General features: G+C 39.7%; 1 protein-coding gene across 2 annotated transcripts in view; it reads left to right on the forward strand.

Moving 5' to 3' along the window:
- Positions 1-23,144, forward strand: part of ITGA6 (integrin subunit alpha 6) — a 69,132-nt gene that overhangs the window by 37,111 nt on the left and 8,877 nt on the right. For both annotated transcript variants that reach the window (XM_039361774.1, XM_039361775.1), the window contains exons 6-24: positions 2,441-2,654; positions 4,045-4,238; positions 5,171-5,262; positions 7,794-7,921; positions 9,235-9,330; positions 10,109-10,170; positions 11,229-11,386; positions 13,012-13,170; positions 14,099-14,214; positions 14,309-14,498; positions 14,637-14,720; positions 15,855-15,934; positions 16,073-16,150; positions 16,236-16,338; positions 17,830-18,003; positions 19,209-19,307; positions 21,316-21,426; positions 21,511-21,606; positions 22,904-23,029. In XM_039361774.1, the coding sequence (XP_039217708.1) occupies positions 2,441-2,654; positions 4,045-4,238; positions 5,171-5,262; positions 7,794-7,921; positions 9,235-9,330; positions 10,109-10,170; positions 11,229-11,386; positions 13,012-13,170; positions 14,099-14,214; positions 14,309-14,498; positions 14,637-14,720; positions 15,855-15,934; positions 16,073-16,150; positions 16,236-16,338; positions 17,830-18,003; positions 19,209-19,307; positions 21,316-21,426; positions 21,511-21,606; positions 22,904-23,029 (2,360 nt within the window). The remainder of the gene's footprint in view (positions 1-2,440; positions 2,655-4,044; positions 4,239-5,170; positions 5,263-7,793; positions 7,922-9,234; positions 9,331-10,108; positions 10,171-11,228; positions 11,387-13,011; positions 13,171-14,098; positions 14,215-14,308; positions 14,499-14,636; positions 14,721-15,854; positions 15,935-16,072; positions 16,151-16,235; positions 16,339-17,829; positions 18,004-19,208; positions 19,308-21,315; positions 21,427-21,510; positions 21,607-22,903; positions 23,030-23,144) is intronic.

Here is a 23,144-nt window from a genome sequence, read left to right on the forward strand (position 1 = left end):
AAAAGAAAATTGAATGATAAACAAAAATTATCAGGTACAGGGATGGCTTCTTGATGGGAATACATTATCACCCTCTTCTTGGTTGGTGGAAACCTTCTCTTTCAATGAGCCCTTAGGTCATAGAGAGCACCTTCTCTATCAGAGTCTACAGGCTGAGAAGATTCCTAGATAACATTGCAAGACATTGTTCAAGGCATCACATTGGATTCTGTCCACAAAAAGTCAAATTGGAGGGACTTTATCAGCAAAATGTTGGTCCCAGGAAGGTGTGGTTTTTCTTGCTCAATAATGTACCCTAACAGAGAATAGGCAACCTTAAGCAATGCCACTGGAAGGCAACCCACTGATGCTGTAAGAATGGAGAAACAAGCATGCATTGTTATTCTTATAACCATGGTGTAGGCTTAAACATACGCCTGGTCAGATTCACTTTTGAACTTTGTCTGCCAGCATGAAAGGTGTTTCTTCTATGGTTTTCATCTCCAGGAAGTCCTCAGTAAACCAAGAGACTTCCTAGGATCAACTAATGACAAAAGGCCACTTGGAAGCAATTATATCCAGAACCTTGATTGTTCTCCAGTTCCTGGCTCTCTAGAATTGCATTCCAAATTGTTGGGAAGGTCCCCCAGTATTTGAAAACAGCCCTGATCCATTTCTGCCTAGACTGCCTGGGTCTTGAGACAACCAAAACTGTTCCCTTTCACTGCTATTAAAACAGTTCTTGGCCCACCCACACTCACACCCAACATCCCACTTCTGTAAGCACCCAGCAACTCACCATTGTTTTTTGTGGGCCAAAGATTCAAGATGATATTTGCCCATAGTATTTAAAGTTCTGACAGGAAAGAGAGAATTAAAAAAACCCAGAAAGGTAAACATAGTGATGCACCTGATTTACAACTCCCCCCCCCCCCGTTTATTGAAGGAATGATAAACTATCAATATTATAAATGGCTAAGGATAATCACTGTGTATAACATGGAGTTCTGTTCACAGCATTTCTTTTATGCAGGTGATTTTTTTTGGAGTTTTTTGTTTTCACATTCTTGAAGGACTTTATCCAAGTGACTCTAGTAATTACACCACTGCTGCTCCCAAAACTGGAAGTATATTTGGCTGGGGCTATGTGAGTCCTATAAAAACTAATGTAGAGTATTTGGCAAATTAATCCTGGTTTGACATTTTGGGCAAAGCATGCCCTTTGTTGAGATGTGAGAGTATGAACCATTTCCCACGATAGTATGAACTTTCATTGAACATCATAGGGTTGCTGTAGCTAAGGGGCACAGTCATTTTAAAGTGCATGCAAGGTGTTTTTGTTGTTGTTAATGTTCACTTGTCTCTGAAATGGATTGCATGCATAATTAGTCAATATATTGAAGAGGCTGTCTTTGTATGTATGTACACACTGTATATATGTGCCTGTGTGTCTGTCTTTCTGTTTGTGTATCAGAGGGTGGGAAATTGCAATCTATTGCACCTCTGTCTTCTTCATCCTCTTCCCCTTTTGCATTTTGGTTTTGTGATGTGTATTGAAAAGCGAATAAATGGGTGTTATATATGAAAATGGTGGGTGGATATATAAAAATAAATGAAAGGATGTTTGAGGTCTACACTGATGGACTGAGGGTTGGATACATAAAAGTGTACATCAGATGTGGTATTTGTGTCTCTGTGTGGGAGGGAGGGAGGGAGAGGAGAGAAAATTGTCTTTTTTGTTTTGTTTTGATCAGCTTTACTCAAACAAGCGGGTCTGGAGACTGTGGAAATTATTGTCCAATGCATACAGATGTTTGGGAAGATGAAAAGATCCTTCTTAGTCTCAACTTTGTAAGACTCAATAGTCTTACCCTGTTATTCCTTCTCTTGCAAACAAAAAACAAAACAAGGGGAGGAAGAAAAAGATACCTAGAGAAGAGAATATTTATAGCTCAGGGTTGAAATGAGGGGTCCTTGGTACTTTCTGAGCTTGGTTGTTTTCTTGAAGACGTTTCATTACCAAACTAGGTAACATAATCAGTGCAAGTCAGGATTGGGGTTTGCTCTCCTTTGAGTACCAAGGACCCCAAAGAGAAAGGTGTGAGGCAGATAAAACTGGTGCTGATCCAAACTTTCGTCTTACTTACTGCTGGCCCAGAGCTTCCCAAGATATCTCTAAGGAAAGGCCTCTATAGAAAAGATCTATCCTGAGAAGCATGCAGCTTTGGCCTTTCAACAATTTGCTGGCAGTTTTTGCTTTGATGTGTTTAAAAGTCAGGGAGTGTGTTTTCCTGTAACCTGGAGCTCCTTTTTCTTAAAAAGAAAAAAATATATATCTTTGTGTGATATACAGGCATACCTATCCCATTTTCGTAACCCTCCTTTAACATAACAATAGTTGCCAGGCATTACAGGTCAGAGTGTGAGGTGTTTTTAGCTGAACATTTGTGTTCTGTTTTAGGGTTTTCTTTGGACTCTGGAAAAGGGATCGTTTCTAAGGAGGAGGTCACTTTTGTTTCTGGTGCTCCGAGAGCCAACCATAGTGGGGCGGTGGTCCTTCTGAAAAAAGACAGTGACATCCAGCGGGCCTTGTCCTCTGTACACATATTTGAAGGCGAAGGGCTTGCCTCTTCCTTCGGCTATGATGTGGCTGTTGTGGACCTCAACAATGATGGGTAAGATTCCTCTTCTTCACCCCTCCCAGTTGCTTTTCTGTGGCCCGTGATCCGATCTTTTTGGCAAAGTGGGAGCAGAACTGGGCTCTTTCTCTGCAACTCAGAAATAGCAGAGGGGAACAATAGCATATGCAACATCCCCTGTATCCGTTTCAGAAAAGCCACCGGCCAGATCTCTTATACTTTAAACAAAAAATCCAAATGCATGCAGCAAATATAAAGTTCAGGAAAGCTAAAAAGACAACGATGGAGAACTTAGATTCTAGAATTTATACTATATACATCATAGCAATAAATTTTGACGGAATCACGCTTACCTTTGTAGAGTGATGTACATATTTACTCAGAAGCAAGTCTGGGTCCAAAAGTGGAATCTCATAAATGCTATGAGATGACCACCTATTAGAATCGTAACAACCAGCATTGCAGGACTTTTATCATAATCAATCACTGAAAGATTATTATAAAGCAACAGTATAAGAGAGCTTCCCAAATGCGATCTCCTGCAGTTTCCATCATTCTTATCCAAGATTGGCCCTTCATTGCTGAAACTTTTAAAGCTGCACTTAAGGATTTTTTCTTCACAGATGCTTATATTTATTTATTTATTTTATTTATTTATGAGACTTATATACCGCTTTAAGTGCAAGCACTCTCTAAGCGGTGTACACCAGTAAGCAATGTATATATATATTTTACACTGCCCCCAACAATCTGGGTCCTCATTTTACCTACCTCGGAAGGATGGAAGGCTGAGTCAACCTTGAGCCGGTGAGATTTGAACCGCTGACCTGCTGAACACAGTCAGCTAAAGTGGCCTGCAGTACTGCACTCTAACTGCTGCGTCACCTTGCAGTCTTATTGCGCAGAGGTAACCCAGGAGTAAATATAGTAAACAGTGGTTTGTATTTAAATGATGGTTTATATTACACTATATCTACAAATATACACTAGAAATATAATACATACACGTGGTGAAACAGCAAACTCCAATGCACAGCAATTACAGCAATCAAACAGACAAGAGAGAGAAAGACTCCAGCAAAAACTTCCCTTTTATACTCTGACTCTTAAAGGAATACACACACCTGCTGAGTTACAACTATCTATTTAAAAGCAACCTTGCTTTTCTAAGTATTTAAAGAAAATTCTAAGTATTTTATAGTATTCTTTTCTAAGAAAGACCTCTATATATACACGAAGGAACCAGAAATCCTGCTTGATTCAAGCAAATCGCTCCCATTTTTGTTCCATGCATTGAGCAGGAGTTGTTTAACTGATCTGATCTCTTCAAAGTTGCTTGGGAGTATTTTATTTTATTTTTTTGAGAGAGAGCGAGAGAGAGGAAGAGAGGGAGGACTTAAAACCTTTTTTGCTCTACTTTTTTCAGTTGGCAAGATATTGTGGTTGGAGCCCCACAGTATTTTGAAAAAGAAGGACAAATTGGTGGTGCTGCATATGTGTATATTAATCAGGAAGGCAAATGGGACAGAGTAAACCCAATTCGCCTCAATGGATCTAAAGATTCCATGTTTGGGATTGCAGTTGAAAACGTTGGTGATGTTAATAAAGACGGCTTTCCAGGTAAGCAGGAAAGAAACTTGTATGTATTGCATGGATTTGGATTTGCATGGATTTTTTTGTTGTTAACATTCAGCAATTGGCCCAAATTATCCAGAAACCTGAATCCAACATAATGCTTAATCCATAGTCCAGTGGTGGCGAACCTACGGCACGCGTGCCAGATACGGCACTCAGAGCCCTCTCTGTGGGCATGCACACTGTCGCCCCAGCCCTGCCTCCCTGTGCGGACCCCTCCTCCCCAGAACCCCCCCTGGAGAGTCGCCCTCAAATGTGGTCTGTGCGGAGCAGCACAGCCAAGGACATGGCAGCTGGGCAGCAGGGACAAGACTCTGGCTTCATGCCCCATTGTGCGCAAATGATGCTGCGGGGCACGGGCGGAGAGCGTGGCCACTATGGTGCTGCTGGGCCGCCTGGATGATTTGCTGTGGCGGGCCATGGAGGCAATGGGTGGCCCTGTGGGTGGGGGGGGCGGAGTGGTGGGTGGGGAGGAACAGTTTTTGGGCACTCGGTCTCTAAAAGGTTCGCCATCACTGCCATAATCTTTGGAGCCAATAAAATGTTTCTTTATTAATTTATTTTTGTGTGGTTTATTTATCATTTTTATATCCCATGTTTAGTTTTAAAATTAGTCAACAAAGCTGACATCATAAAGCTAGGAATGCCATGAAATACTGAGCAGTGTTTTGTCTAAAAGTCAAATGTTTTGGAACTTGCATTTATCCTTAGGAAATTTGCACCTTGCAAATCATGTTCTTTGTGGCATAATTTATAATTTCATATTTAAAGTTTTAGATTTGTTATTTTACCCTTCTCTCTCCTTTGCTAAGATTTGTGTGCTTGTTTTGTTATGCCTCATGTAAACAACTCATGTTGTAGAAATAAGGAAGATCAGCCTGAGTATTTCTGTTTTCTTTCCTCTTTTTAAAATACAGATATTGCTGTAGGGGCTCCTTATGATGGAGAGTTTGGCAGGGTATACCTCTATCATGGCTCCAGGGATGGAATTAAAACAACACCAGCACAGGTATCAGCTTTGCAACAAGCTAATAGTGGAATTTCATTTATTTTATCTACTCACTTGCTCCTGAACAGCTGCCCAGTCATTGAAGCCATCAGCTTCCACCACTTACTGGCTTTTAACGCTGTATTTATTTTATCTAGTATTGTATTACCCCCTGTGCCCTTCCTATGGTTTTTCAAACTTCTTTTTCACTATGTTGGATTTAAACACTCATCATTTTAGCCAGACAAGGATTGCCTGGCCTAGCATCTTCAGAGCTTCTTTCCTGTTTCCTTTCTTCCAAAAGTGCTGGTCCACTTGTTTTTTGCCTTTTTAACCATCCCTGTTTTCAGCTCTGTGCAGATCGTGTCATATTTAATGAATGTGTAAGGAGGAAGTTGTATCATAATCAGTTTGCCAGGCATGCATTACTTTTCCACACTCTTTTAAGAACTTTCTATGTAGAATTCCTGTGGGAGTTGGAATCTTTTGTTAGTCTCAAACACGTCTTGAGGAATCTAGTGGAGGAGTCCCCAACCCTTGGTCCATGGACCGGTACTGGGCCGTGGCATGCCAGCAATGGGTCTGCACAGACAAGCAAAGCCCCATCTGTGGGATACAGGCAGCATACAAAACCACGCACCCTCCGGTCCGTGGAAAAACCCGTCTCCACGGAACCGGTCCTTGGTGCCCAAAAGGTTGGGGACCTCTGATCTAGTGGACCTGGGTCTCTGTTCAGGCTACCATGACATGGACTCACAAGAAGGCTTAGTTAATAGGTAGAAAAAGAGTTTCGCCCCTCTCCAGCAAAACTGCTGTTTCTCTTTAGTAGGAAGGGAAAGAGGGCAGTAGTGAACTTGGGAGAACAATGCTGGATTGGGAAGAAGTCATCACATTGGTATAGGCAAGGCAATGTGTTGCACATTGCAAATGACGTAAGTATTATGGACAGCAATGTTATTGACGGTGCACCACTACTTCCAGCCACCACACCTCCAAAGAGAAAGCTCAGAAACCAAAACGCTGGAGACGGGAGAACCCATATGTCTTCCCCTTCTATTCTCCTTTTCAGTGCTCCAATTTTTCCTTTTTATACTGAATTTGAAGGATAGAAAGGGGCAGGAAATACAGGAACATGCAGCATATTAATACTGTTCCATTGATATAAGGAAATTAGATATACTTTTGTTTTTTTCAAGAGCTGCCTTACTTGCAAAAGCAACACGAGCTTTTTAAATTTTGGGTGTTTAAATGAGCCTATCAACAACCAGCATTTAAGCTTGCATCTTTCCTTCCTGCAAGCTTTGGGAATATTTTCTTGTTCAAACAGATTTCTGATTCTTGTTTTCTGTTTCAAATCATAATTTTTCTTCATATACAAAGTGAAGAAATGACCTCATGTAAATACAGACATAATGTCTTCTAATTGCCATTGATTTTTCCATTATTCATAAGCAATTTATACATTCAAGAAATCTGGGAAAAATTGACTGTCTGTTCTGAGCAATCGACAATAAATTCTTATTTCTGTATGTCAATAATTCTAATAAGAGCTTACAATTTGAAAGGAGAGATGAAGAGATGCACAACTCTTTTTCTTATGCATGTAGAATTAGTTGTGGATAGCAACTGGGATGAATTAGGAACTAATGGATAACTATAATTGTGGGGATTAAAAACTGGCCAATGAAACAAGGTTAAAAGAACACAGCAAAAGTGTTCTTCGCAGTTCAGAAATGTTTTTGAATAAATGACCAGAATATTCTTTGTATATTGTTTCCGGTTTAGAAAATGCAGTGGTCCACACAGGAAAGGGCCTAAAACTTGAAAGAAATTGCCACTTGCAGTTCAGTGATTCATCTGTCTAGTGTACTCCTGATTTTGTTCATCTATTTAATATTGTAGGGGATAGAATTGTCAGTCCCTTTCTCTCAACCGGAGGCTGAAAAACATTGCAGAAGAAGGCAATGACAAACAGCAGCCTTATGCAATGTTGCACGGATCTATTTGGGAAATGGCCAAGAGTCAAGATTGACTTAAAGGGAACACCCCAAGACTTGTCTATAAATGGGGTCAAGGGTGGGAACTAAGTGAAGAAAGCAGTGTTGTATTGTTGTTTTTCAAATTATGTCCTTCTCCCCTGGCATTATGATGTCATGTCCATGTACAAAAAGGCGGAGCTTCCAGTGCAGTGCTGCTTTGGTCATGTTGATGAAAGCATTGGATCTTGTTCCAAAGGTGCTTTTTCAAGAGGTGAGTGGACTTTCTGGTTTTTTCTTCGAAGATGTTTCGCTTCTCATCCAAGAAGCTTCTTCAGCATTTTTCTAAGCTTCTTGGATGAGAAGCGAAACATCTTCAAAAGAAAACCAAGAAAGTCCAGTTGCCTCTTGAAAAGCACCTTTGGGACAGTCATGACCTGGATGGCTGAGAATCTCCATAGACATCTGACTTTTTGAAAATCTCAGCATAGGTTCCCACATATTGAATGAATACATTCGTTAAAGAGGTAATTTGACACTATGCTGCATTTGTATGCTTTTGTTTTGCGTTTCTAGACTCTTGATGGCGCGACAAATAATGTGATATTCTTTGGGTATTCTATCACTGGAAATATGGATCTTGATGGAAACTCTTACCCTGACATTGCTGTTGGATCTCTTTCAGATACTGTTTCAGTTTACAGGTATGTGCCCTCTTTATTATGATTTAACTGTCGCCCCCCAAATAAAAGAGGTTCTTAAAGTAAGTTTATTCATCTAGTTATCAAATCTGTAAGACCAATTGATTCCACAACTACTCTTAAGTCTACTGAGGGGGTGTGAAGAATATTTTGAATTTGAACATTCTTGCCTCTAATGCAGTGTTTCTCAACCTTGACAATTTTAAGGCATGTGGACTTCAACTCCCAGAATTCCACAGCTCTAATGTGTGATTTTTAGGCAAATCAGTTGCTTCTAGGGCAAAATAGATTGTTCCTATCATTTTAGATCAATGTTTCTCAAACGTGGCTGGGGAATTCTGGGAGTTGACGTCACCCATCTTAAAGTTGCCATGGTTGAGAAACATTGTTTGAGATGATTTCCAATGTGAAACTGTGCTAAACTTTGAAACATCCCTGCTGCTATTCGTGTTGGTCCAGTTTCATGCTTGTGAGAGCTTTGGTTTTTTTAAATCAGAACCTCAGAAATACACCATTGACAAACAGGTCCACAACAGTGGGTGGGAGCAGAACCAGATGCAAAATAGTGATTGGAATGGAGCCATTGATTTATTTTTTTATTTACTCATTAGACTTTTAAAGCCTGCCTTCATTGCTTTTATAAATATTTTAAAGCAGTGGGCATACCTAATACGGGTAGTCCTCAACTTACAACAGTTGGTTTAGTGACCATTGAAAGTTACAACGGCACTGAAAAAAGTGACTTTTGAAAAAAGTTACGCCCTTTGCAGCATCCCCCATGATCACGGGACTAAAACTCAGATGCTTGGCAATTGGTTCATATTTATGACGGTTGCAGATTCCCAAAAATCATGTGATCCCCTTTTGTGACCTTCTGAGAAGCAAAGTCAACGGGAAAGCCAGAATTCAATCAACAATCGGCTTACTAACTTACCAAGTGCAATGGTTTCACTTAACAGCTGAGGCGAGAAAGGGTGTAAAATGTGGCAAAACTCACTTGACAAGTAACTCACTTAACAACAGAAATGTTGGGCTCAGTTGTGGTTGTAAGTCCAGGACTACCTGCATTCCTTTCTCCTCCTATTTCCCTATGAGTATCACCCTGTAAAGTGATTTACCCCATGGATAGGTATGACTTTAATGTGCTATTACACGAAACAAAGCAGGATAGCTTTCATCCTCCTTGTGTGACACCCTGACTGTAAGACTGAAGCTTCGAGTTATTGTTACCGTTTATTAATGTAAAGCAGTTCTTCTTTCCTCTCACTACTTCTATTTTAACGATTTTTCTCTCTCCTTGCTTCACTTCTCACAAGGTCAAGGCCTGTAATAAGCATTAAGAAAACCATTACGATCTCTCCAGACAGAATTGATCTGAATATGAAGAACTGTGAAGTGTCCAGTAGCCTTTGGTGAGCCACTGAGCCTTTTGTTGTCGTTTCCATTTTTAGCACATGGATTTACATGCAAGTGGTTTATGTGCTACCTTTAGTCCTATTTTGGTGTATGGTCACATGGTACATCCCATTAATACTTTTAGGATGGTAGTAGCATGGAATAAATGCAGCACCCCTTCATTAAGGATGGCCCTAATTCTGTTGTAGAGCATGTGCTTTGTGTGCAAAGGTCCCAGATTCATACTCTAGCATCTCTAGAAACAGCTGAGAAAGTCCAGGCGTGGGCAGAAGAAGAGAGCAAGGCAAATAAAGGAGACTGTGTTCTATTTCCTTATTCTTCTCATTGCTGACTTGTTGGTAGAGTTAGATCAACAAATAGGTTATGCAGCAGTCAGGAAGTTTCAATGCTTAGGTATTACACTCTGCTCAGGTGCAGATCTGGACACATATCCAACACTTCCTCTTCCTGATGGAGTCTGCAACTCCATGCTAACTTTATTTCCATTTCCTGAGGCTAGCAAGAATAAAGTCATAATGTGGAAGCTTTCCAAGAGGTAGAAGACTTTGCACCTTAGGTAATTAGCTTCTGAACAACTCACATCTAGTGCAAAACTGTGCTATTAGGATAACATACTGGATTTTAGCCATCTAAAATGTGTCTGAGAGTCCAATATAAGAGGAAGGATTCTCAAAGAGAGGTCTTCCTTCTTGAGTTTCCAATTATTCTTAAGAAAATGTCATCCATATAGAACTCACTTTTTAAAACCACTTCTATCCTCTTGAATTTTTGCAGCCTGAACATTAGATCATGTTTTGAATATACAGCTAGCGAGCCTAACTTCAATCAAAAAATAAGTAAGTTTTTATAATAATACTTGTCTATCATTATTGCCCCAGCACATGACAGTACTTTGTTGATCTTGAAAAAAGCTTAAGTAGTTTCTGGCCTTGTTAATACTTGGATAAAAGGCCACCAGGAAATCCCAAGGCTGTAACTTATAATGGGAAATAAAACATTGAAGGAGGCAGGGCAAATCACTTCCGTATCGTCAAGCAATGGGATCATCAACACAACTAATATAGTAAGAAAAAGTCAAGCTCCAATTGAGAGTCTTGAATTTTTTTTAAGCACCCTTATTACTTTTGTGGGTGATTTCAGAAATTTAGCTTTCTCATCCGGGCTTCTTTGTGTATGTGTATACCCCATGAGGGCAGTGCAGAGAAAGATAAGCCTAGGACAAATTTTCTCCATGGCTACTTTCTTTGTAGATCAATCTTGTCTTTGAGTTGAGTTTGAAGAATGAAAAAGAAGCCAATCTATATTGTCCAGTCTGGATATTCTAGATGTGTCTCAACTCACAGTCGCCAGGATCTGGCCTCTTGAATCTGAAAGATGTGAAATTTGAGACACTCTTCAAAATGGATTGGACTGAATGCCCACATCAAGAAAAATACGTTCCATTTTATTTATTTTTAATCCCCATCCCATCCACTCCTTCCAGAATTGTTGTGCTAAAATGGTTAAAGCTGGCACTCTTTTTGCTTTTCTGTTCGTTTGTATTTAAAACAAAAATCACATCACACCATTAATATCATTCTTGAGATTGTCAATCATAGTGTGGCTGAATTAGGGCACTTATGCCAATGAGTTCAAATACAGCAATTTAGCTGTAGCATTTAGCAGGAGTACAGAGCATAAGCATGCAGGAGATATAGAAAAGTATCTAGTTAATTCCCAATATATATAACTACAGTGTAATATCCAGGGGCATTTTTAAAAACAAAAGTATTTGTGGGGTGGTTTTCTTCCCAGAACTAGCTTGGACGGAGTGCAATTCTTATTGTGCTGTATCTCCTAGCCTTAACTATTTCCAAGTGTTTTGTTTTTTCTTTCACACTTCTCCTTTCTCCAGTTTTGAACTATACATTTGAAGCAGAAAGTGAGAGGAAGCAATTAGGCTTGCCATCAAGAGTGCATTTTTCTAAGCTTCGCTCTGTTCCATTTAGTGGAAGTGTAACTCTCAAAGGACAGAAGGTGGAAGAGTGTGTGTCTAGCAGGCTCGAATTAGAGGTATGATGTTCAATAAATTGTTCTAGGGCTCTCATTTTTCAGGTTATATTTGGATCAAACCCAACATTAGTACAGGGATGGCCAGCTTGCAGGCCACAAATGAAAGCTGTAGTGACTGCTGCAACTTGAATTTTTTCAGCTCTCTCAGGCTCCCATCTCCCATCCCTCCCAGGACATTTATTTGGACTATCAGTATTATTGTCACAAAAATTTGGAAAGCTTGCCCACTTCTGCGTTGAAGATTTCAGTAGAGGTCAAGATCAAAATGGTCTAACCTCACTACCGGAATAGCTACAGTATTGTTCCAGTACAGGTAGTCTTTGACTTACAACAGTTCATTCAGTGACTGTTCAAAGTTACAACAGCACTGGAAAAAAAGTGACTTATGACCGTTTTTCACGCTTAAGACCATTGCAGCATCCCCACGGTCACATGATCAAAATTTGGATGATTGGCAACTGGTTCATCTTTATGATGGCTGCAATATCCTGGGGTCATGTGATCACTTTTTGCAACTTTCTGACAAGCAAAGTCAATGGGGAAGCCAGTTTCACTTAACAACCATGTTACTAACTTAACAACTACAATGTTTCACTTAACAACTGTGGCAAGAAAAGTCCTAAAATCTCTTAACAAATGTCTTACTCAACAACATAAATTTTGAGGTTAATTGTGATCGTAGGTCAAGGGCTGTACCTATACTACGAAAAGTGGTTGTCCCTCAAATTGGGCTTTTCTGAATGAAATGAAGCCATTCTGGCGAAGATGGATGAGATATTTCAGGATCAGAATGTTCCAGCCTTGAATTACTTTGTTGCATTTGCCATCAAACTCTACACATGTCGTATTCTCTGCTGTACTATTTAGTAGCAATAGTCCTACATATAATGGTCCTCTTATACATAAGTATCACCTCCTGGAAGAGGCTGCCACTACATGGGGTAGTAGAAAAGTTCTGGAGGGTATGGTTCACATTTGCAGTTAGGATGGGGAGGGAGAGGAAGCTAAATAAAACAATGTTGGTTTCTATGTTTAACTTTTAGTTGTCATGTAAGCCATTATATAATTTTAGGAGACGGGCAATTCATTATATCTTACGCAGCGTGTACCAGCTCTTTAAAATTGGGGTGGGGATGTCTTTACTTTAGACAAGCAGCCTACTTCTTTAAAATATCACTTGCATTGCTAGCATTGGAAATATCTAATTGATCTAGATGGCGCCCACCCTAATGATATACAGGATTTTTTTTAAAGAATCTGGTGATTCTCCCAAGCTTTGGGATAAAGTGGAGATGGAACTCAAACTGGACAAGTATTTGGGTTATATGCCATTCATCTTTTTATTTTTATGTGTTTATTTTGTATTTATTGGGCCATCCATCTTTTGTATTTTTATTTTTAAAACTTTTTAATTGAAGGACACTCAGAACCATTGGAAGTTGTGTGGTCTGTAAATTGCTTGCTTGTTTGTATGTTGAATGAATGAATGAATGAATGAATGAATGAATGAATGAATGAATAGCATTGTATTCCAGTTTTGTGGTAGCATGTATTAGTAGGTTTCAAATCAACCTAGTTGGAGTGACTTGCATATATTAATCAGAACTTCCTCTCTTATTTCTTAGGAAAAAATCAAAGATAAATTGCATCCAATCCGTGTATCTCTTAGCGTTGCAATTCATAGTCCTGAGACCTCTGTAAAATCCAGAAGAAGACAGGGAAGGTCACTGCCAGATCTTACCCCAATTCTCGATGCCAATGAGCCCAAAACTGTGCACTCAGAGGTAAGTTATTTATGAATCTTCATGCTAGACATCTATAAGAGTCTTATTATGCTATACAGTATCATGCTTATTAAAAAAGGAAATACTATCTCAACAACACTTGCCACTTCAGTCATTGCCAGTATATTATTTTGTCAAGAAAAGAAGGTTGCAAGCATTGGGAATGAAAGGTAGACCCTCCTTCCCTTGTTGGAGATGACAGAATGGCACATTAAATTATGTTCCTCTTCTCACTGACTGATGCCTCTGTAGCCTCATTCCCATAATTTTGTACTGTTGTACTCTGCTAAGAGTTGTGAAACAGACCTTGAATTGCTGATACAAGGCAATGTTGACTTCTTACTACTGAATGTTGACTTCTTACTACTGAGAATTGTTGATGGGGCTAGATTAGAGGTCTCCAAACTTGGAAAGTTTAAGATTTGTGGATTTCAACTCCCAGAATTCCTCAGCCAGCCATGCTAGTCTTAAAATTGCCAAGTTTGGAGACCCAGGTCTAGAAAATAATGTTCATGACAAACTGCCACCATTGATTCACCTGTCTTGTTCCTGGATGTAAACATTAATGAAATAAAATACTAATAGGGAAGAGGGTCTTATCCCGTCCTGGTAGAATAGCAAAGGCACTTGTTTGTAGAAAAGAAAAAAAAATAGGATAGGAAGAACTGAAGGTAGCTTTCTGTGAATGCAACACAATGTGATGGGAGTGATAGATTTAATATTGTGTCTGACCTACTGTCCTATTTCTGGTTGCATGTGATGTTTTCTTATTTATGGTTGCAAATAATGAGACAGCTGATTGCTGCTCATATTAGTATGTGACGTATATAAAATGAAGCAGATTACTACAACCTCCTCCCCGTTTTTGTTGTTGCTGTTGTTACAGTGGCATTTGAAATCAAACCGTTGAACTTGTATTCTTTCTTAGGTGCAGTTTCTGAAAGAAGGCTGTGGATCAGACAACATATGCCACAGCAATTTGAAGATGCAATACAGATTTTGCATCAAAGAAGGAAACGAGGACAGATTTGCCTATTTCCCCATGTAAGTAAGTCTACAGAAGGAATTTGCAAGAATGTGGCACAAACATTTTTACCCTCCAGTTCCCAGTGACCTGATTCGGGTTCTATTTCTCCAGGGAAAACAATGTTCCAGTGCTTGTTCTCAAAGACCAGAAAGATATCGCCCTTGAAATCACAGTGACGAACAGTCCTTCTAGTGCCATGGACCCTCTGAAAGACGGCGAAGATGCTCATGAAGCGAGATTTGTAGCAACCTTTCCAGACAGTTTGACTTATTCTGCTTTCAGGGAGTGGAAGAGCTTTCCGGTAAATAATTCCACCAAATGATGGGGAGGTTCAAAGATACTGTTTGTTTCACTTAATTTTGGCTTGATGGACCTGTGGCTTTTATTATTATTATTATTATTATTATTATTATTATTATTATTATTATTATTAATTCAGGAAAAACTCCTCTCCTGTGGTGCTAATCCAAATGGTTCTCAGGTGGAGTGTGAACTTGGAAATCCTTTCAAAAGAAATTCTACTGTAAGTATGGCTTCTTTTACCTCAGAGAATGGGATGACTGAATATTAGACTGCCCTAAATCTCTGATTGCTGAAATACAGGTAGTCCTTGACTTACGGCCATAATTAAGACAGACTTTCCATTACTAAGCTAAGCAGTTGTTAAGTGAGTCACGCCTCGTTTTGCCACCTTTTTGCCACGTGAATAACTTATAGTTGTTAAGTGAATCATGTGGTTGTTAAGCAGATCTTGCTTCCCTCATTGACTTTACTTATCAGAAGCTCCCTGGTTGCAGATGACATTCCCAGAACCCTGGATGGCTGCAGCCATCGTAAATACAGGTTGGTGGCCAAGCACCTGAAGTTTGATTGACATGACTATGGGATGCTGCGATGGTTGTAAATGTGAGAACTGGTCATAATTCAGTTTTTTCAATGCCACTGTAACTGAATGCTCATTAAACGAATGGCTGTAACTCAAGAATTACCTGCGTAATATCACCTCATGAAAAAAATGGCTTGAGTTTAAAATAGCAATAGCACTTAGACTTATATACCACTTCATAGTACTTTACAGCCCTCTCCAAGTGGTTTACAGAGTCAACATATTGCCCCCTCAACCATCTGGGTCCTCATTTTACCGACTTTGGAAGGGTGGAGGGCTGAGTCAATCTTGAGCCGGTGAGAATCGAACTGCCAAACTGCTGGCAGCCGGCAGTCAGCAGAAGTAGCCTGCAGTACTGCCTTCTAACCACTGCGCCACCACGGCTCTTAAAGTAGGTGGTACATTAATTAATTAAAGTAGAACCATATTTATCTGTGTGATAAAACGTATCATAAATTAAGCAAAGCAGCTATTCCTTATTTCTTGTGCATGGCAGAAGTCGTAACAATAATATTAAAAGGGAAGGCGCATCCTTCAGCAAAAAGTGAGGATCAGGGGAATGTACGTAATGTAAAAAGCTAGAAATTATATAATGCTTGCTGTAAAACTTCTCACTAAAACATTGGCTTTAGTAAATTTCAGTATCAGAGAAGACACTGCTGCCAGTACATCAGTTATGTCTCTCTGATTTTAATCAATCCCAGTTATGGCATATATAAGATTTATGCCTGCAATAAAGTACAATCACTCTTTTTATTCCTTTTTTTTTAGGTTACATTTTATGTGATTTTAAGTACAACCAAGGTTAACGTTGATACGAAAGAGCTGGATATCAATTTGAAACTGGAAACGTAAGACCTTTTTTTTAAAAAAACTGTATTCATCATGTTTCCTACTTTGTTTCTAATACTTTGATATGGCCATGCATTATAACATGAACATAATTAACTATTCCTTGAAAGCATCCTTTTGTTTCCTTTTTGTTGCAGGACAAGCAATCAGACTAATTTGGAACCAATTACCGCGAAAGCTAAAGTTGTTATTGAGCTGCTTTTATCACTTACAGGGTAGGTGACCTTTACAAATCAGTGGCAGAAATGGTCCCTTTTAAAAGTCATTTTCATATATTTGCTTTTTTTTTTTTTACAACAGGGTTGCTAAGCCTTCCCAAGTGTATTTTGGAGGTAATATCGTTGGGGAAAGTGCAATGAAATCTGAAGATAATATTGGTAGTTTAATTGAATATGAATTCAGGGTAAGTTGGCATGCATGAAAAAAAGGTTATTTCCTTTTTTGGTGATCAAATAAACTTGAAAGTTCACATGTAGTCTTGCCTTTGTATCTCAATGGCATTTTTTCAAAGACCCATCACTAAGGAGAATTTGGCCTTCGCTTTTCTGATAATGAGCAAAGCACAGAGGTTCAACCAGTAAAGCTGGGTGCTTAAAAACAGAGATAAAATAAGGTACTCAGAACCGTTGCATTTTATATTCAAACTATTTCACATCTTTTAGATTTACCAGTAAATGCATATTCCTGAGAAGTATTTGAAGTGGTAGGGAGGAGGGAAAGTCTCAAACTGTATAGTGATTAAAAAAATAATACCTGCTAGCATTAAAAATGCTATGTTTATTTTTAATTAATAATCATCTCTTGATAGGTGGGTGGTTCTTGATATGTTCTTAGGTTTTCTAATTAATTGCATTTACCCTAAATATTTGTATCTGAAAGCAAATTTCCATCTTTAGGGAGTGTATCAACACTGCATCCAATATTTAATTTGGTAGAATACACATGGTGTTAAAGAGAAAAAAGAGAGAAGCAAAGAAAGAATCTTGAGTGAGATGACAGCCCATTCCATAGTAAATATTGTGGGAATGGAGTGACTTAGATTTTAAATTCCTGTGAGAGGAACGATGGCCACAGGATTCTCACACTGGTAATGAGACAGGAAAGACATTTTATTTTTCCTTTTGGTCCATGGCACCTTGCAATAAACCTGATCCAGACAATTGTTGGACTTAAGAAGATGGAGTGGGGAGTGACATAAAGAGCTATAGGAAGTTCCTTCAATCAGCAGAATCTTTGGTGTATAGAGTCCTGTTCCATGAACAGAAGGAGCACTTCCGAGCTAACGATGTTTATCAGCCATAAGAATCACTAGAAATACTAATTTCAGATGTTCCTAGTCCCTAGGACTCACCTGCCCTCAAGCTGCTTATATGAAACATAATGGTTTTTAAAACCATACATTCAAGGGATTTTAATTCTATTAGATTTTTCTCAAAATCAAAGATGCAAGCAAAATAAATAAAATGGCTCACATAATCACAACTCATACTACCGTACTGTCCGGCGTATAAGACGACTTTCGCAAGCGTTAAGATCGGTGCCGAAATCAGGGGTCGTCTTATACGCCAGAAATAACGGTAGTTTCCGGCGTATAAGATGACTTTCTAGGCATGCAACTCGGTGCCGAAGTCGGGGGTTGTCTTATTCGCCGGGTAGCCTTATACGCCGGAATATACGGTATATATGATTATGTTGGAAGTTGAACAACCTTCTTCAGCCTGACCTAGACATTTGGAAAAAGATTATATGAAGAAGGTTATATTGCCATAATAAGCAAAAGGGAAACAGATTCGTAGTAAATTGGAATATTTGCATTTATTTTACACGATAGTTTTTTTTCCAGAACGTATCTGCTAATTAATATGAGCAAATGTATGTATTTTATTCCTGACAGATCACAAACTTAGGTAAACCACTGAAAACATTTGGTACAGCTTTCTTGGAAATTATGTGGCCAAAAGAACTGAAAGGAGGGAAGTGGTTGCTGTATTTGGTTTCCATTCATTCAAAGGAATTAGGAGAATTACAGTGTACTCCTGAAAGTGAAATAAACCTTTTGAACGTTCAGGTAAATGAGTGCGACTGCATATTTTTCAATTAAAATGGCTCTTCTGTGGCATTTATAAGGGATTGGTGATTGAGTTGGCTCGGCTTCTTGAACAAAGAATGAAACATCTGAGGATCTTTGCCTGTTTCCTTGGCCTGCTATTTTGGCAATATCCTGCTGATATTTCACATAATTGGAATGTATGAAAAAATATTATTTTCTTCTTTTGGTGACCAAATAAACTTGAAATTTCACACATAGTCTTGCCTTTGTATCTCAATGGCAAGAATGAGCTAGTTTGGTCTAGTGCAGGGGTAGGCAACCTTGGCTCTTTTATGACTGGCTCAGGAATTCTGGGAGTTGAAGTCCACAAGTCATAAAAGAGCCAAGATTGCCTACCCCTGGTCTAATGGTTAAGGCATTAGATTTAGAAAGCTGGAGATGATGAGTTCTAGTCCCGCCTTAGCCAAGAAAGCCAGCTGGGTGACCTTGGGTCAGGCCCTCTCTCAGCCCAACCCACCTCACAGGTTTGTTATTAAGGTGAAAAGAGGAGGATGTATGTTGAATATATTCGCCACCTTGAGTTATTTGTAAAATAAAGGTAGGATACAAATAAAAATAAATAAATTTCTGGAATGCAGGAAAGAATAGCATACAGTGTCTGTGTGAATGAGAAATGGAGAATATCGGTAGAAAAGTTTTCCTTCCTTTCTCTTGAGGAAGACCGTACTTGTGCATAAATAACTTGTGGAATTTTCATACTCCTTGCTTTATAAATTCTGTATGCATTCCATTAAGCAGCCTCTATTCCAACAGATTCCATCTTCCTACTTGTGGCAAGTAAACCGGCATCAACATATTTATATGCTACCAGTGTAGTTATTTCCTCTTTGGTCCCAGTGGGCCTAAGGCAGAGTTTGCTAGGCTCTTCATAACCCAGGGGGATTGGGCTACCTGAAAGCATGTGTTCCATGAATGAAATGGTATAGCTTTTGTCACAATAGCATGATACTTTTTTTTGGTTGCTTACCCTGCCTTCCCATTCCCAATAAAACCTATAAAGACTTTTGAAAAATATATTGGAATGGAAACTTAATAAATGCTTGTGGACTTGGCTACAGAATTCAATAGTGAAATCTGCCTTAAAGGGTTGTTTTTGTTTATTTTTTAATTATTTGCAGCATGCTTTATGTTAACTATTTTTGTATGTCTGTTCATATTTCTAGCGGTCTCAAAATTCACGGATAAAACGTGAAGTTGCAGAGAAGCAGATAGAGGGTAGCAAAAGCTTTTCTTTGTTTGCAGAAAGAAAGTATAAGACATTGGTAAGTACTTATTTAACCAGTGACAAATTGCCTTGTCAACTTCCCTCTCAATATTTATTTTGGGAACCAGAAATAAGGCATGTGTCCAAAATAACAGAAACTCCACACTTGCTTTGTTTCTTTCAGATTTCAAACTCTACTAAATGCAGTCTATTGTCAAGTACACCTATTAAACTACACTTAGCACATTTCAAACGTCTATATTTAAAATTTCCAAACACCCAAAAGAGTTTGCAGGCATCTTAAAGGTGCATAATTTCATGGTGGCATAATTTTTCTCAGATTAGTCCATACAGTGTCAGATTAAGGATTGATTGAAAACTAAATTCTAGTCAGTGACAACTTGAAATATAAGAAAGCATGTAAAGACTACCTATAGCCATTTGGAGAGAGTGAGTTTGATGTAATGGTTAAAGTCACTGGGCTAGAAGCCAGGAACTGTGAGTTCTAGTCTTGCCTTAGGTGTGAAGTCAACTGGGTGATTGGGCCAGTCACTTTTGCTAAGCTCTAAGAAGGCATCAAGGGCAAACCACTCCCAAAAATCTTGCTAAGAAAACTGCAGGGACCTATCCTGACAGTTGCCAGGAGTCAAGACTGATTCAAAGAGACAAAAATAAATACCGTATTTTCCGGCGTATAAGACGACTTTCTAAACCATAAAAATCTTCTCAAAAGTCAGGGGTCGTCTTATACGCCGGGTGTCATCTTATAGGGCAGGTGCTGAAACTTACCAAGCCGGACGGGAGAATCTGCGGTGCGTTAGTGCTGCAAGGGCGGGCCAGACGGGTGAAAGAGGCGTGTTTTTCTGGGCACAGTGCTGCTCTTGCTGCACTAAAGCTGCCCCTGGGAACTTGCCAGACCTCATCATAAGTCTTTTTTGGAAGATCTCGCTGAGGGATAGCACTAATAAAGGTACGGTACTTTTGGAATGTGGCCAAAGCAGTCTATAACCTGATCTGAGCGGTCTAAAACGCTCAGATCAGGTGACAGACTCCCTTGAAGCAGCCTTCTCTCCCTGATCTCTATCACATTGCGCTACTGCTCGGATCGTCTTGGAGACAGGGAGGTCTGGGCAGGCAGGGAGACCTGACCCACCCAATCCAAGCAGGCTTTGTATACAACAACCAGCCAATCACCGGTAAGGTACATCGCTTGCCGTGATTGGCTGGTTGTTGTATACTGGGTAATTTTTATTTGGTGTGCGTTGGAAGAGGGATAGTCTTATATGGCGAGTATAGCCCAAAATCTACATTTTAACTGGAAAAGTTGGGGGTCGTCTTATACGCCCAGTCGTCTTATACGCCGGAAAATACGGTAAGCCATTTTTTTTAAAAAGGCTGAAAGATAGTAGAAATATGTTTTATGAAAATACCACTCCCCAGCCTCCTTCATGTACACCTATATACACATTTAGTGACTTTATTCTTTAGTGAAATTAATGAAAGTAGGACTTTATCCAACCAGGTGATCAGAACAGTAGCACTAAAATAAACTAGCGACCTCCAAGGCTGCAGTCCCTTAGTTCTAATGAAACCGAGTGATTCCAAGAAACTGAGTGATTTTCCTATGCCTCCTTATTGTGAGCATGGAATTTCCTGCTATTCTTGCCTCTTTGATGCCAGTGGTCTTCAAGGCTGGGCAAAATGGGATGTGCAACAACAGAATGGAAACAGCTTGGATCCAGTATTTCTGTTCCTCACATTCCCGAGCAACAGCAAAACTATGCCATCCACGAACAGCCGAAGTGAATTTCGCATTCAGTGGAGTCCATGCCATGTGGACCATAAGAAACTCAACAAGGAAAATAAGATAAAAAGCTTCTCTCTTTTCCTCAGACAGATGCTCTCCTCCCTCTCTCTTAGGATTACTCTGTAAATGTTTTTCCATTTATTTTGGGAAAAAAAATCTTGCTGTGTCATAGGACTACAGGAACCTTGCAAAAAAAAAATGCTGTATATCTGCTTTTGAGTTAAGGTTTGTTTGAAAGCTTTCTGTGTATTACTTGCAGGAATGCAACGAAGAGGCAAACTGCGTCAACGTAACATGTTCCTTGAAAGGCTTAGACAGTAAAGCCATAGTAGTACTACGCTCAAGGTTGTGGAACAGCACTTTCCTAGAGGTAGGTTCCATAAACGTACCTTATACACATTTGAACTGAGTTCTTGTATTTGTTCTAAAGAAAGATTCTTTTACTACTCTATAGGAATTCTATAAAATGAACTATCTAGACATTCCTGTTAGAGCTAGAATTGGCATTTCTGCTGCGGATAACGTCAAGCTGGCAAATGAAGCTACGAATGTGAGTCTGCAATATTTCTCTACTTATGGCTGTCATAAGAGTGAATCATTGACTGTAATTCCTTCTTCCCTCCCTCCCTCCCTCGGTCAATAATTTCTCAGTGTTAATTATTCCTTTTCCTCAAATAGCATTTAGAAATTCATTATTTCCAGAGCTAGTTCCCAAAGAATCTCTCTTGTACTGTTTAGGGGAGGCAAATGATTGTGCATTGTTGTTGTGAATTAGTAAAAATGTAGTGAGCAATCTCAAAATCTCTGCTGTGATCGTTGGCTCAACTTTCATAGACCCATCCTCAGATCACCATACCTTCTCTGGAAGTCCTGAAATTGTTACCTCTTCATGTTTTCCTCTGCTCTGACAGTGTTTAATACCTTTCAAAGCTGAGCACATATGGATTCTAATAAGAATGTGCAGATTTCAAAAAAGCACGTCTGGGGAAAAAGGATAGTTCTTCTAGTTTATGATGTTATTGATAAATAATTTGAAAATAGTTTTGCACTGAAATACTTTGTAATTCAAGGGGAGCCTTCCTCTACTTCAGACATGTCAAACACAAGGCCAAGGGGCCGGATGTGGCCCGTGAATTGGTTTCATGTGGCCTGCGAAGCCATCCTGGAAACAGTGAGGGAACGGCCCCCGCTGCCTTGGCCCTGGCCCAGGCCGGCCGGGAGCCAATGTACAATTTTGTGGTGGCCATCTATGCTGAAACGCATTCAGTCTTAGCTCCACAAGGTGGTCTGGAAACAGCAAGGAACCAGCCCCTGCCGTGTCGGCCCCATCCCCTGGGTGCATGCTGGGGAGGTGTCACCCTTTGGGAGGAATGAAGAAATGCACCATGCCTTGGCGCTTGCCCCGGTCCCACCTCATTCTGCCAGAGAACCCCAGATCTGTCCCATTCCTGACCAGGCCCCCACAGGCACCCTTGACGTGAACGATGAAGAACTGGCCATGCCCACCCAGTAGGCCACACCCATTCCAGCCACGCCCACCAGTAGGCTGTGCCCACCCTGGCCACACCTACCTCCTCCCCCCCCCCCGAGGACAACTGCAATGCTGATGCGACCCTCAATGAAATTGAGTTTGACACCCCTGCTCTACTTGATATATACAATTATAATTCTTAGCAGGGTCAAGAGCCCAACTTCCTAGATAAAATGGAATGAAGAATCCAACATGTATAAAAATAACAGAGTAGACAAAAAAATGGAGTGCTTCAGTATAGATGTAGAATTAACATTGTAGCACATTGACTAACTTTTCTCTGTGTAATGACATCTTTTTTCTGCTTCTTTTGTAGGTACGAGTTACTATCTTTCCTGCAAAAACAGTAGCTTTATATAAAGGAGTTCCTTGGTGGATCATCTTGGTTGCTATTCTTGCTGGGTTATTAATGCTTGCTTTGCTGGTGTTCTTATTGTGGAAGGTGAGCTATTTTATCAGCATGCTTGTTCATATTTAATCACACATTATTTGAAATGTGCAGAGAACTTTTGGGTTTTTTTTTTTCAAAAAAGGAAGAGTTTAGCTAGATTAGCATA

The sequence above is a fragment of the Crotalus tigris genome, unplaced genomic scaffold, assembly GCF_016545835.1.
Source record: "Crotalus tigris isolate CLP2741 ecotype Arizona unplaced genomic scaffold, ASM1654583v1 scf7180000019363.1367679, whole genome shotgun sequence".
In the NCBI taxonomy this organism is placed as follows: Eukaryota; Metazoa; Chordata; class Lepidosauria; order Squamata; family Viperidae; genus Crotalus; species Crotalus tigris.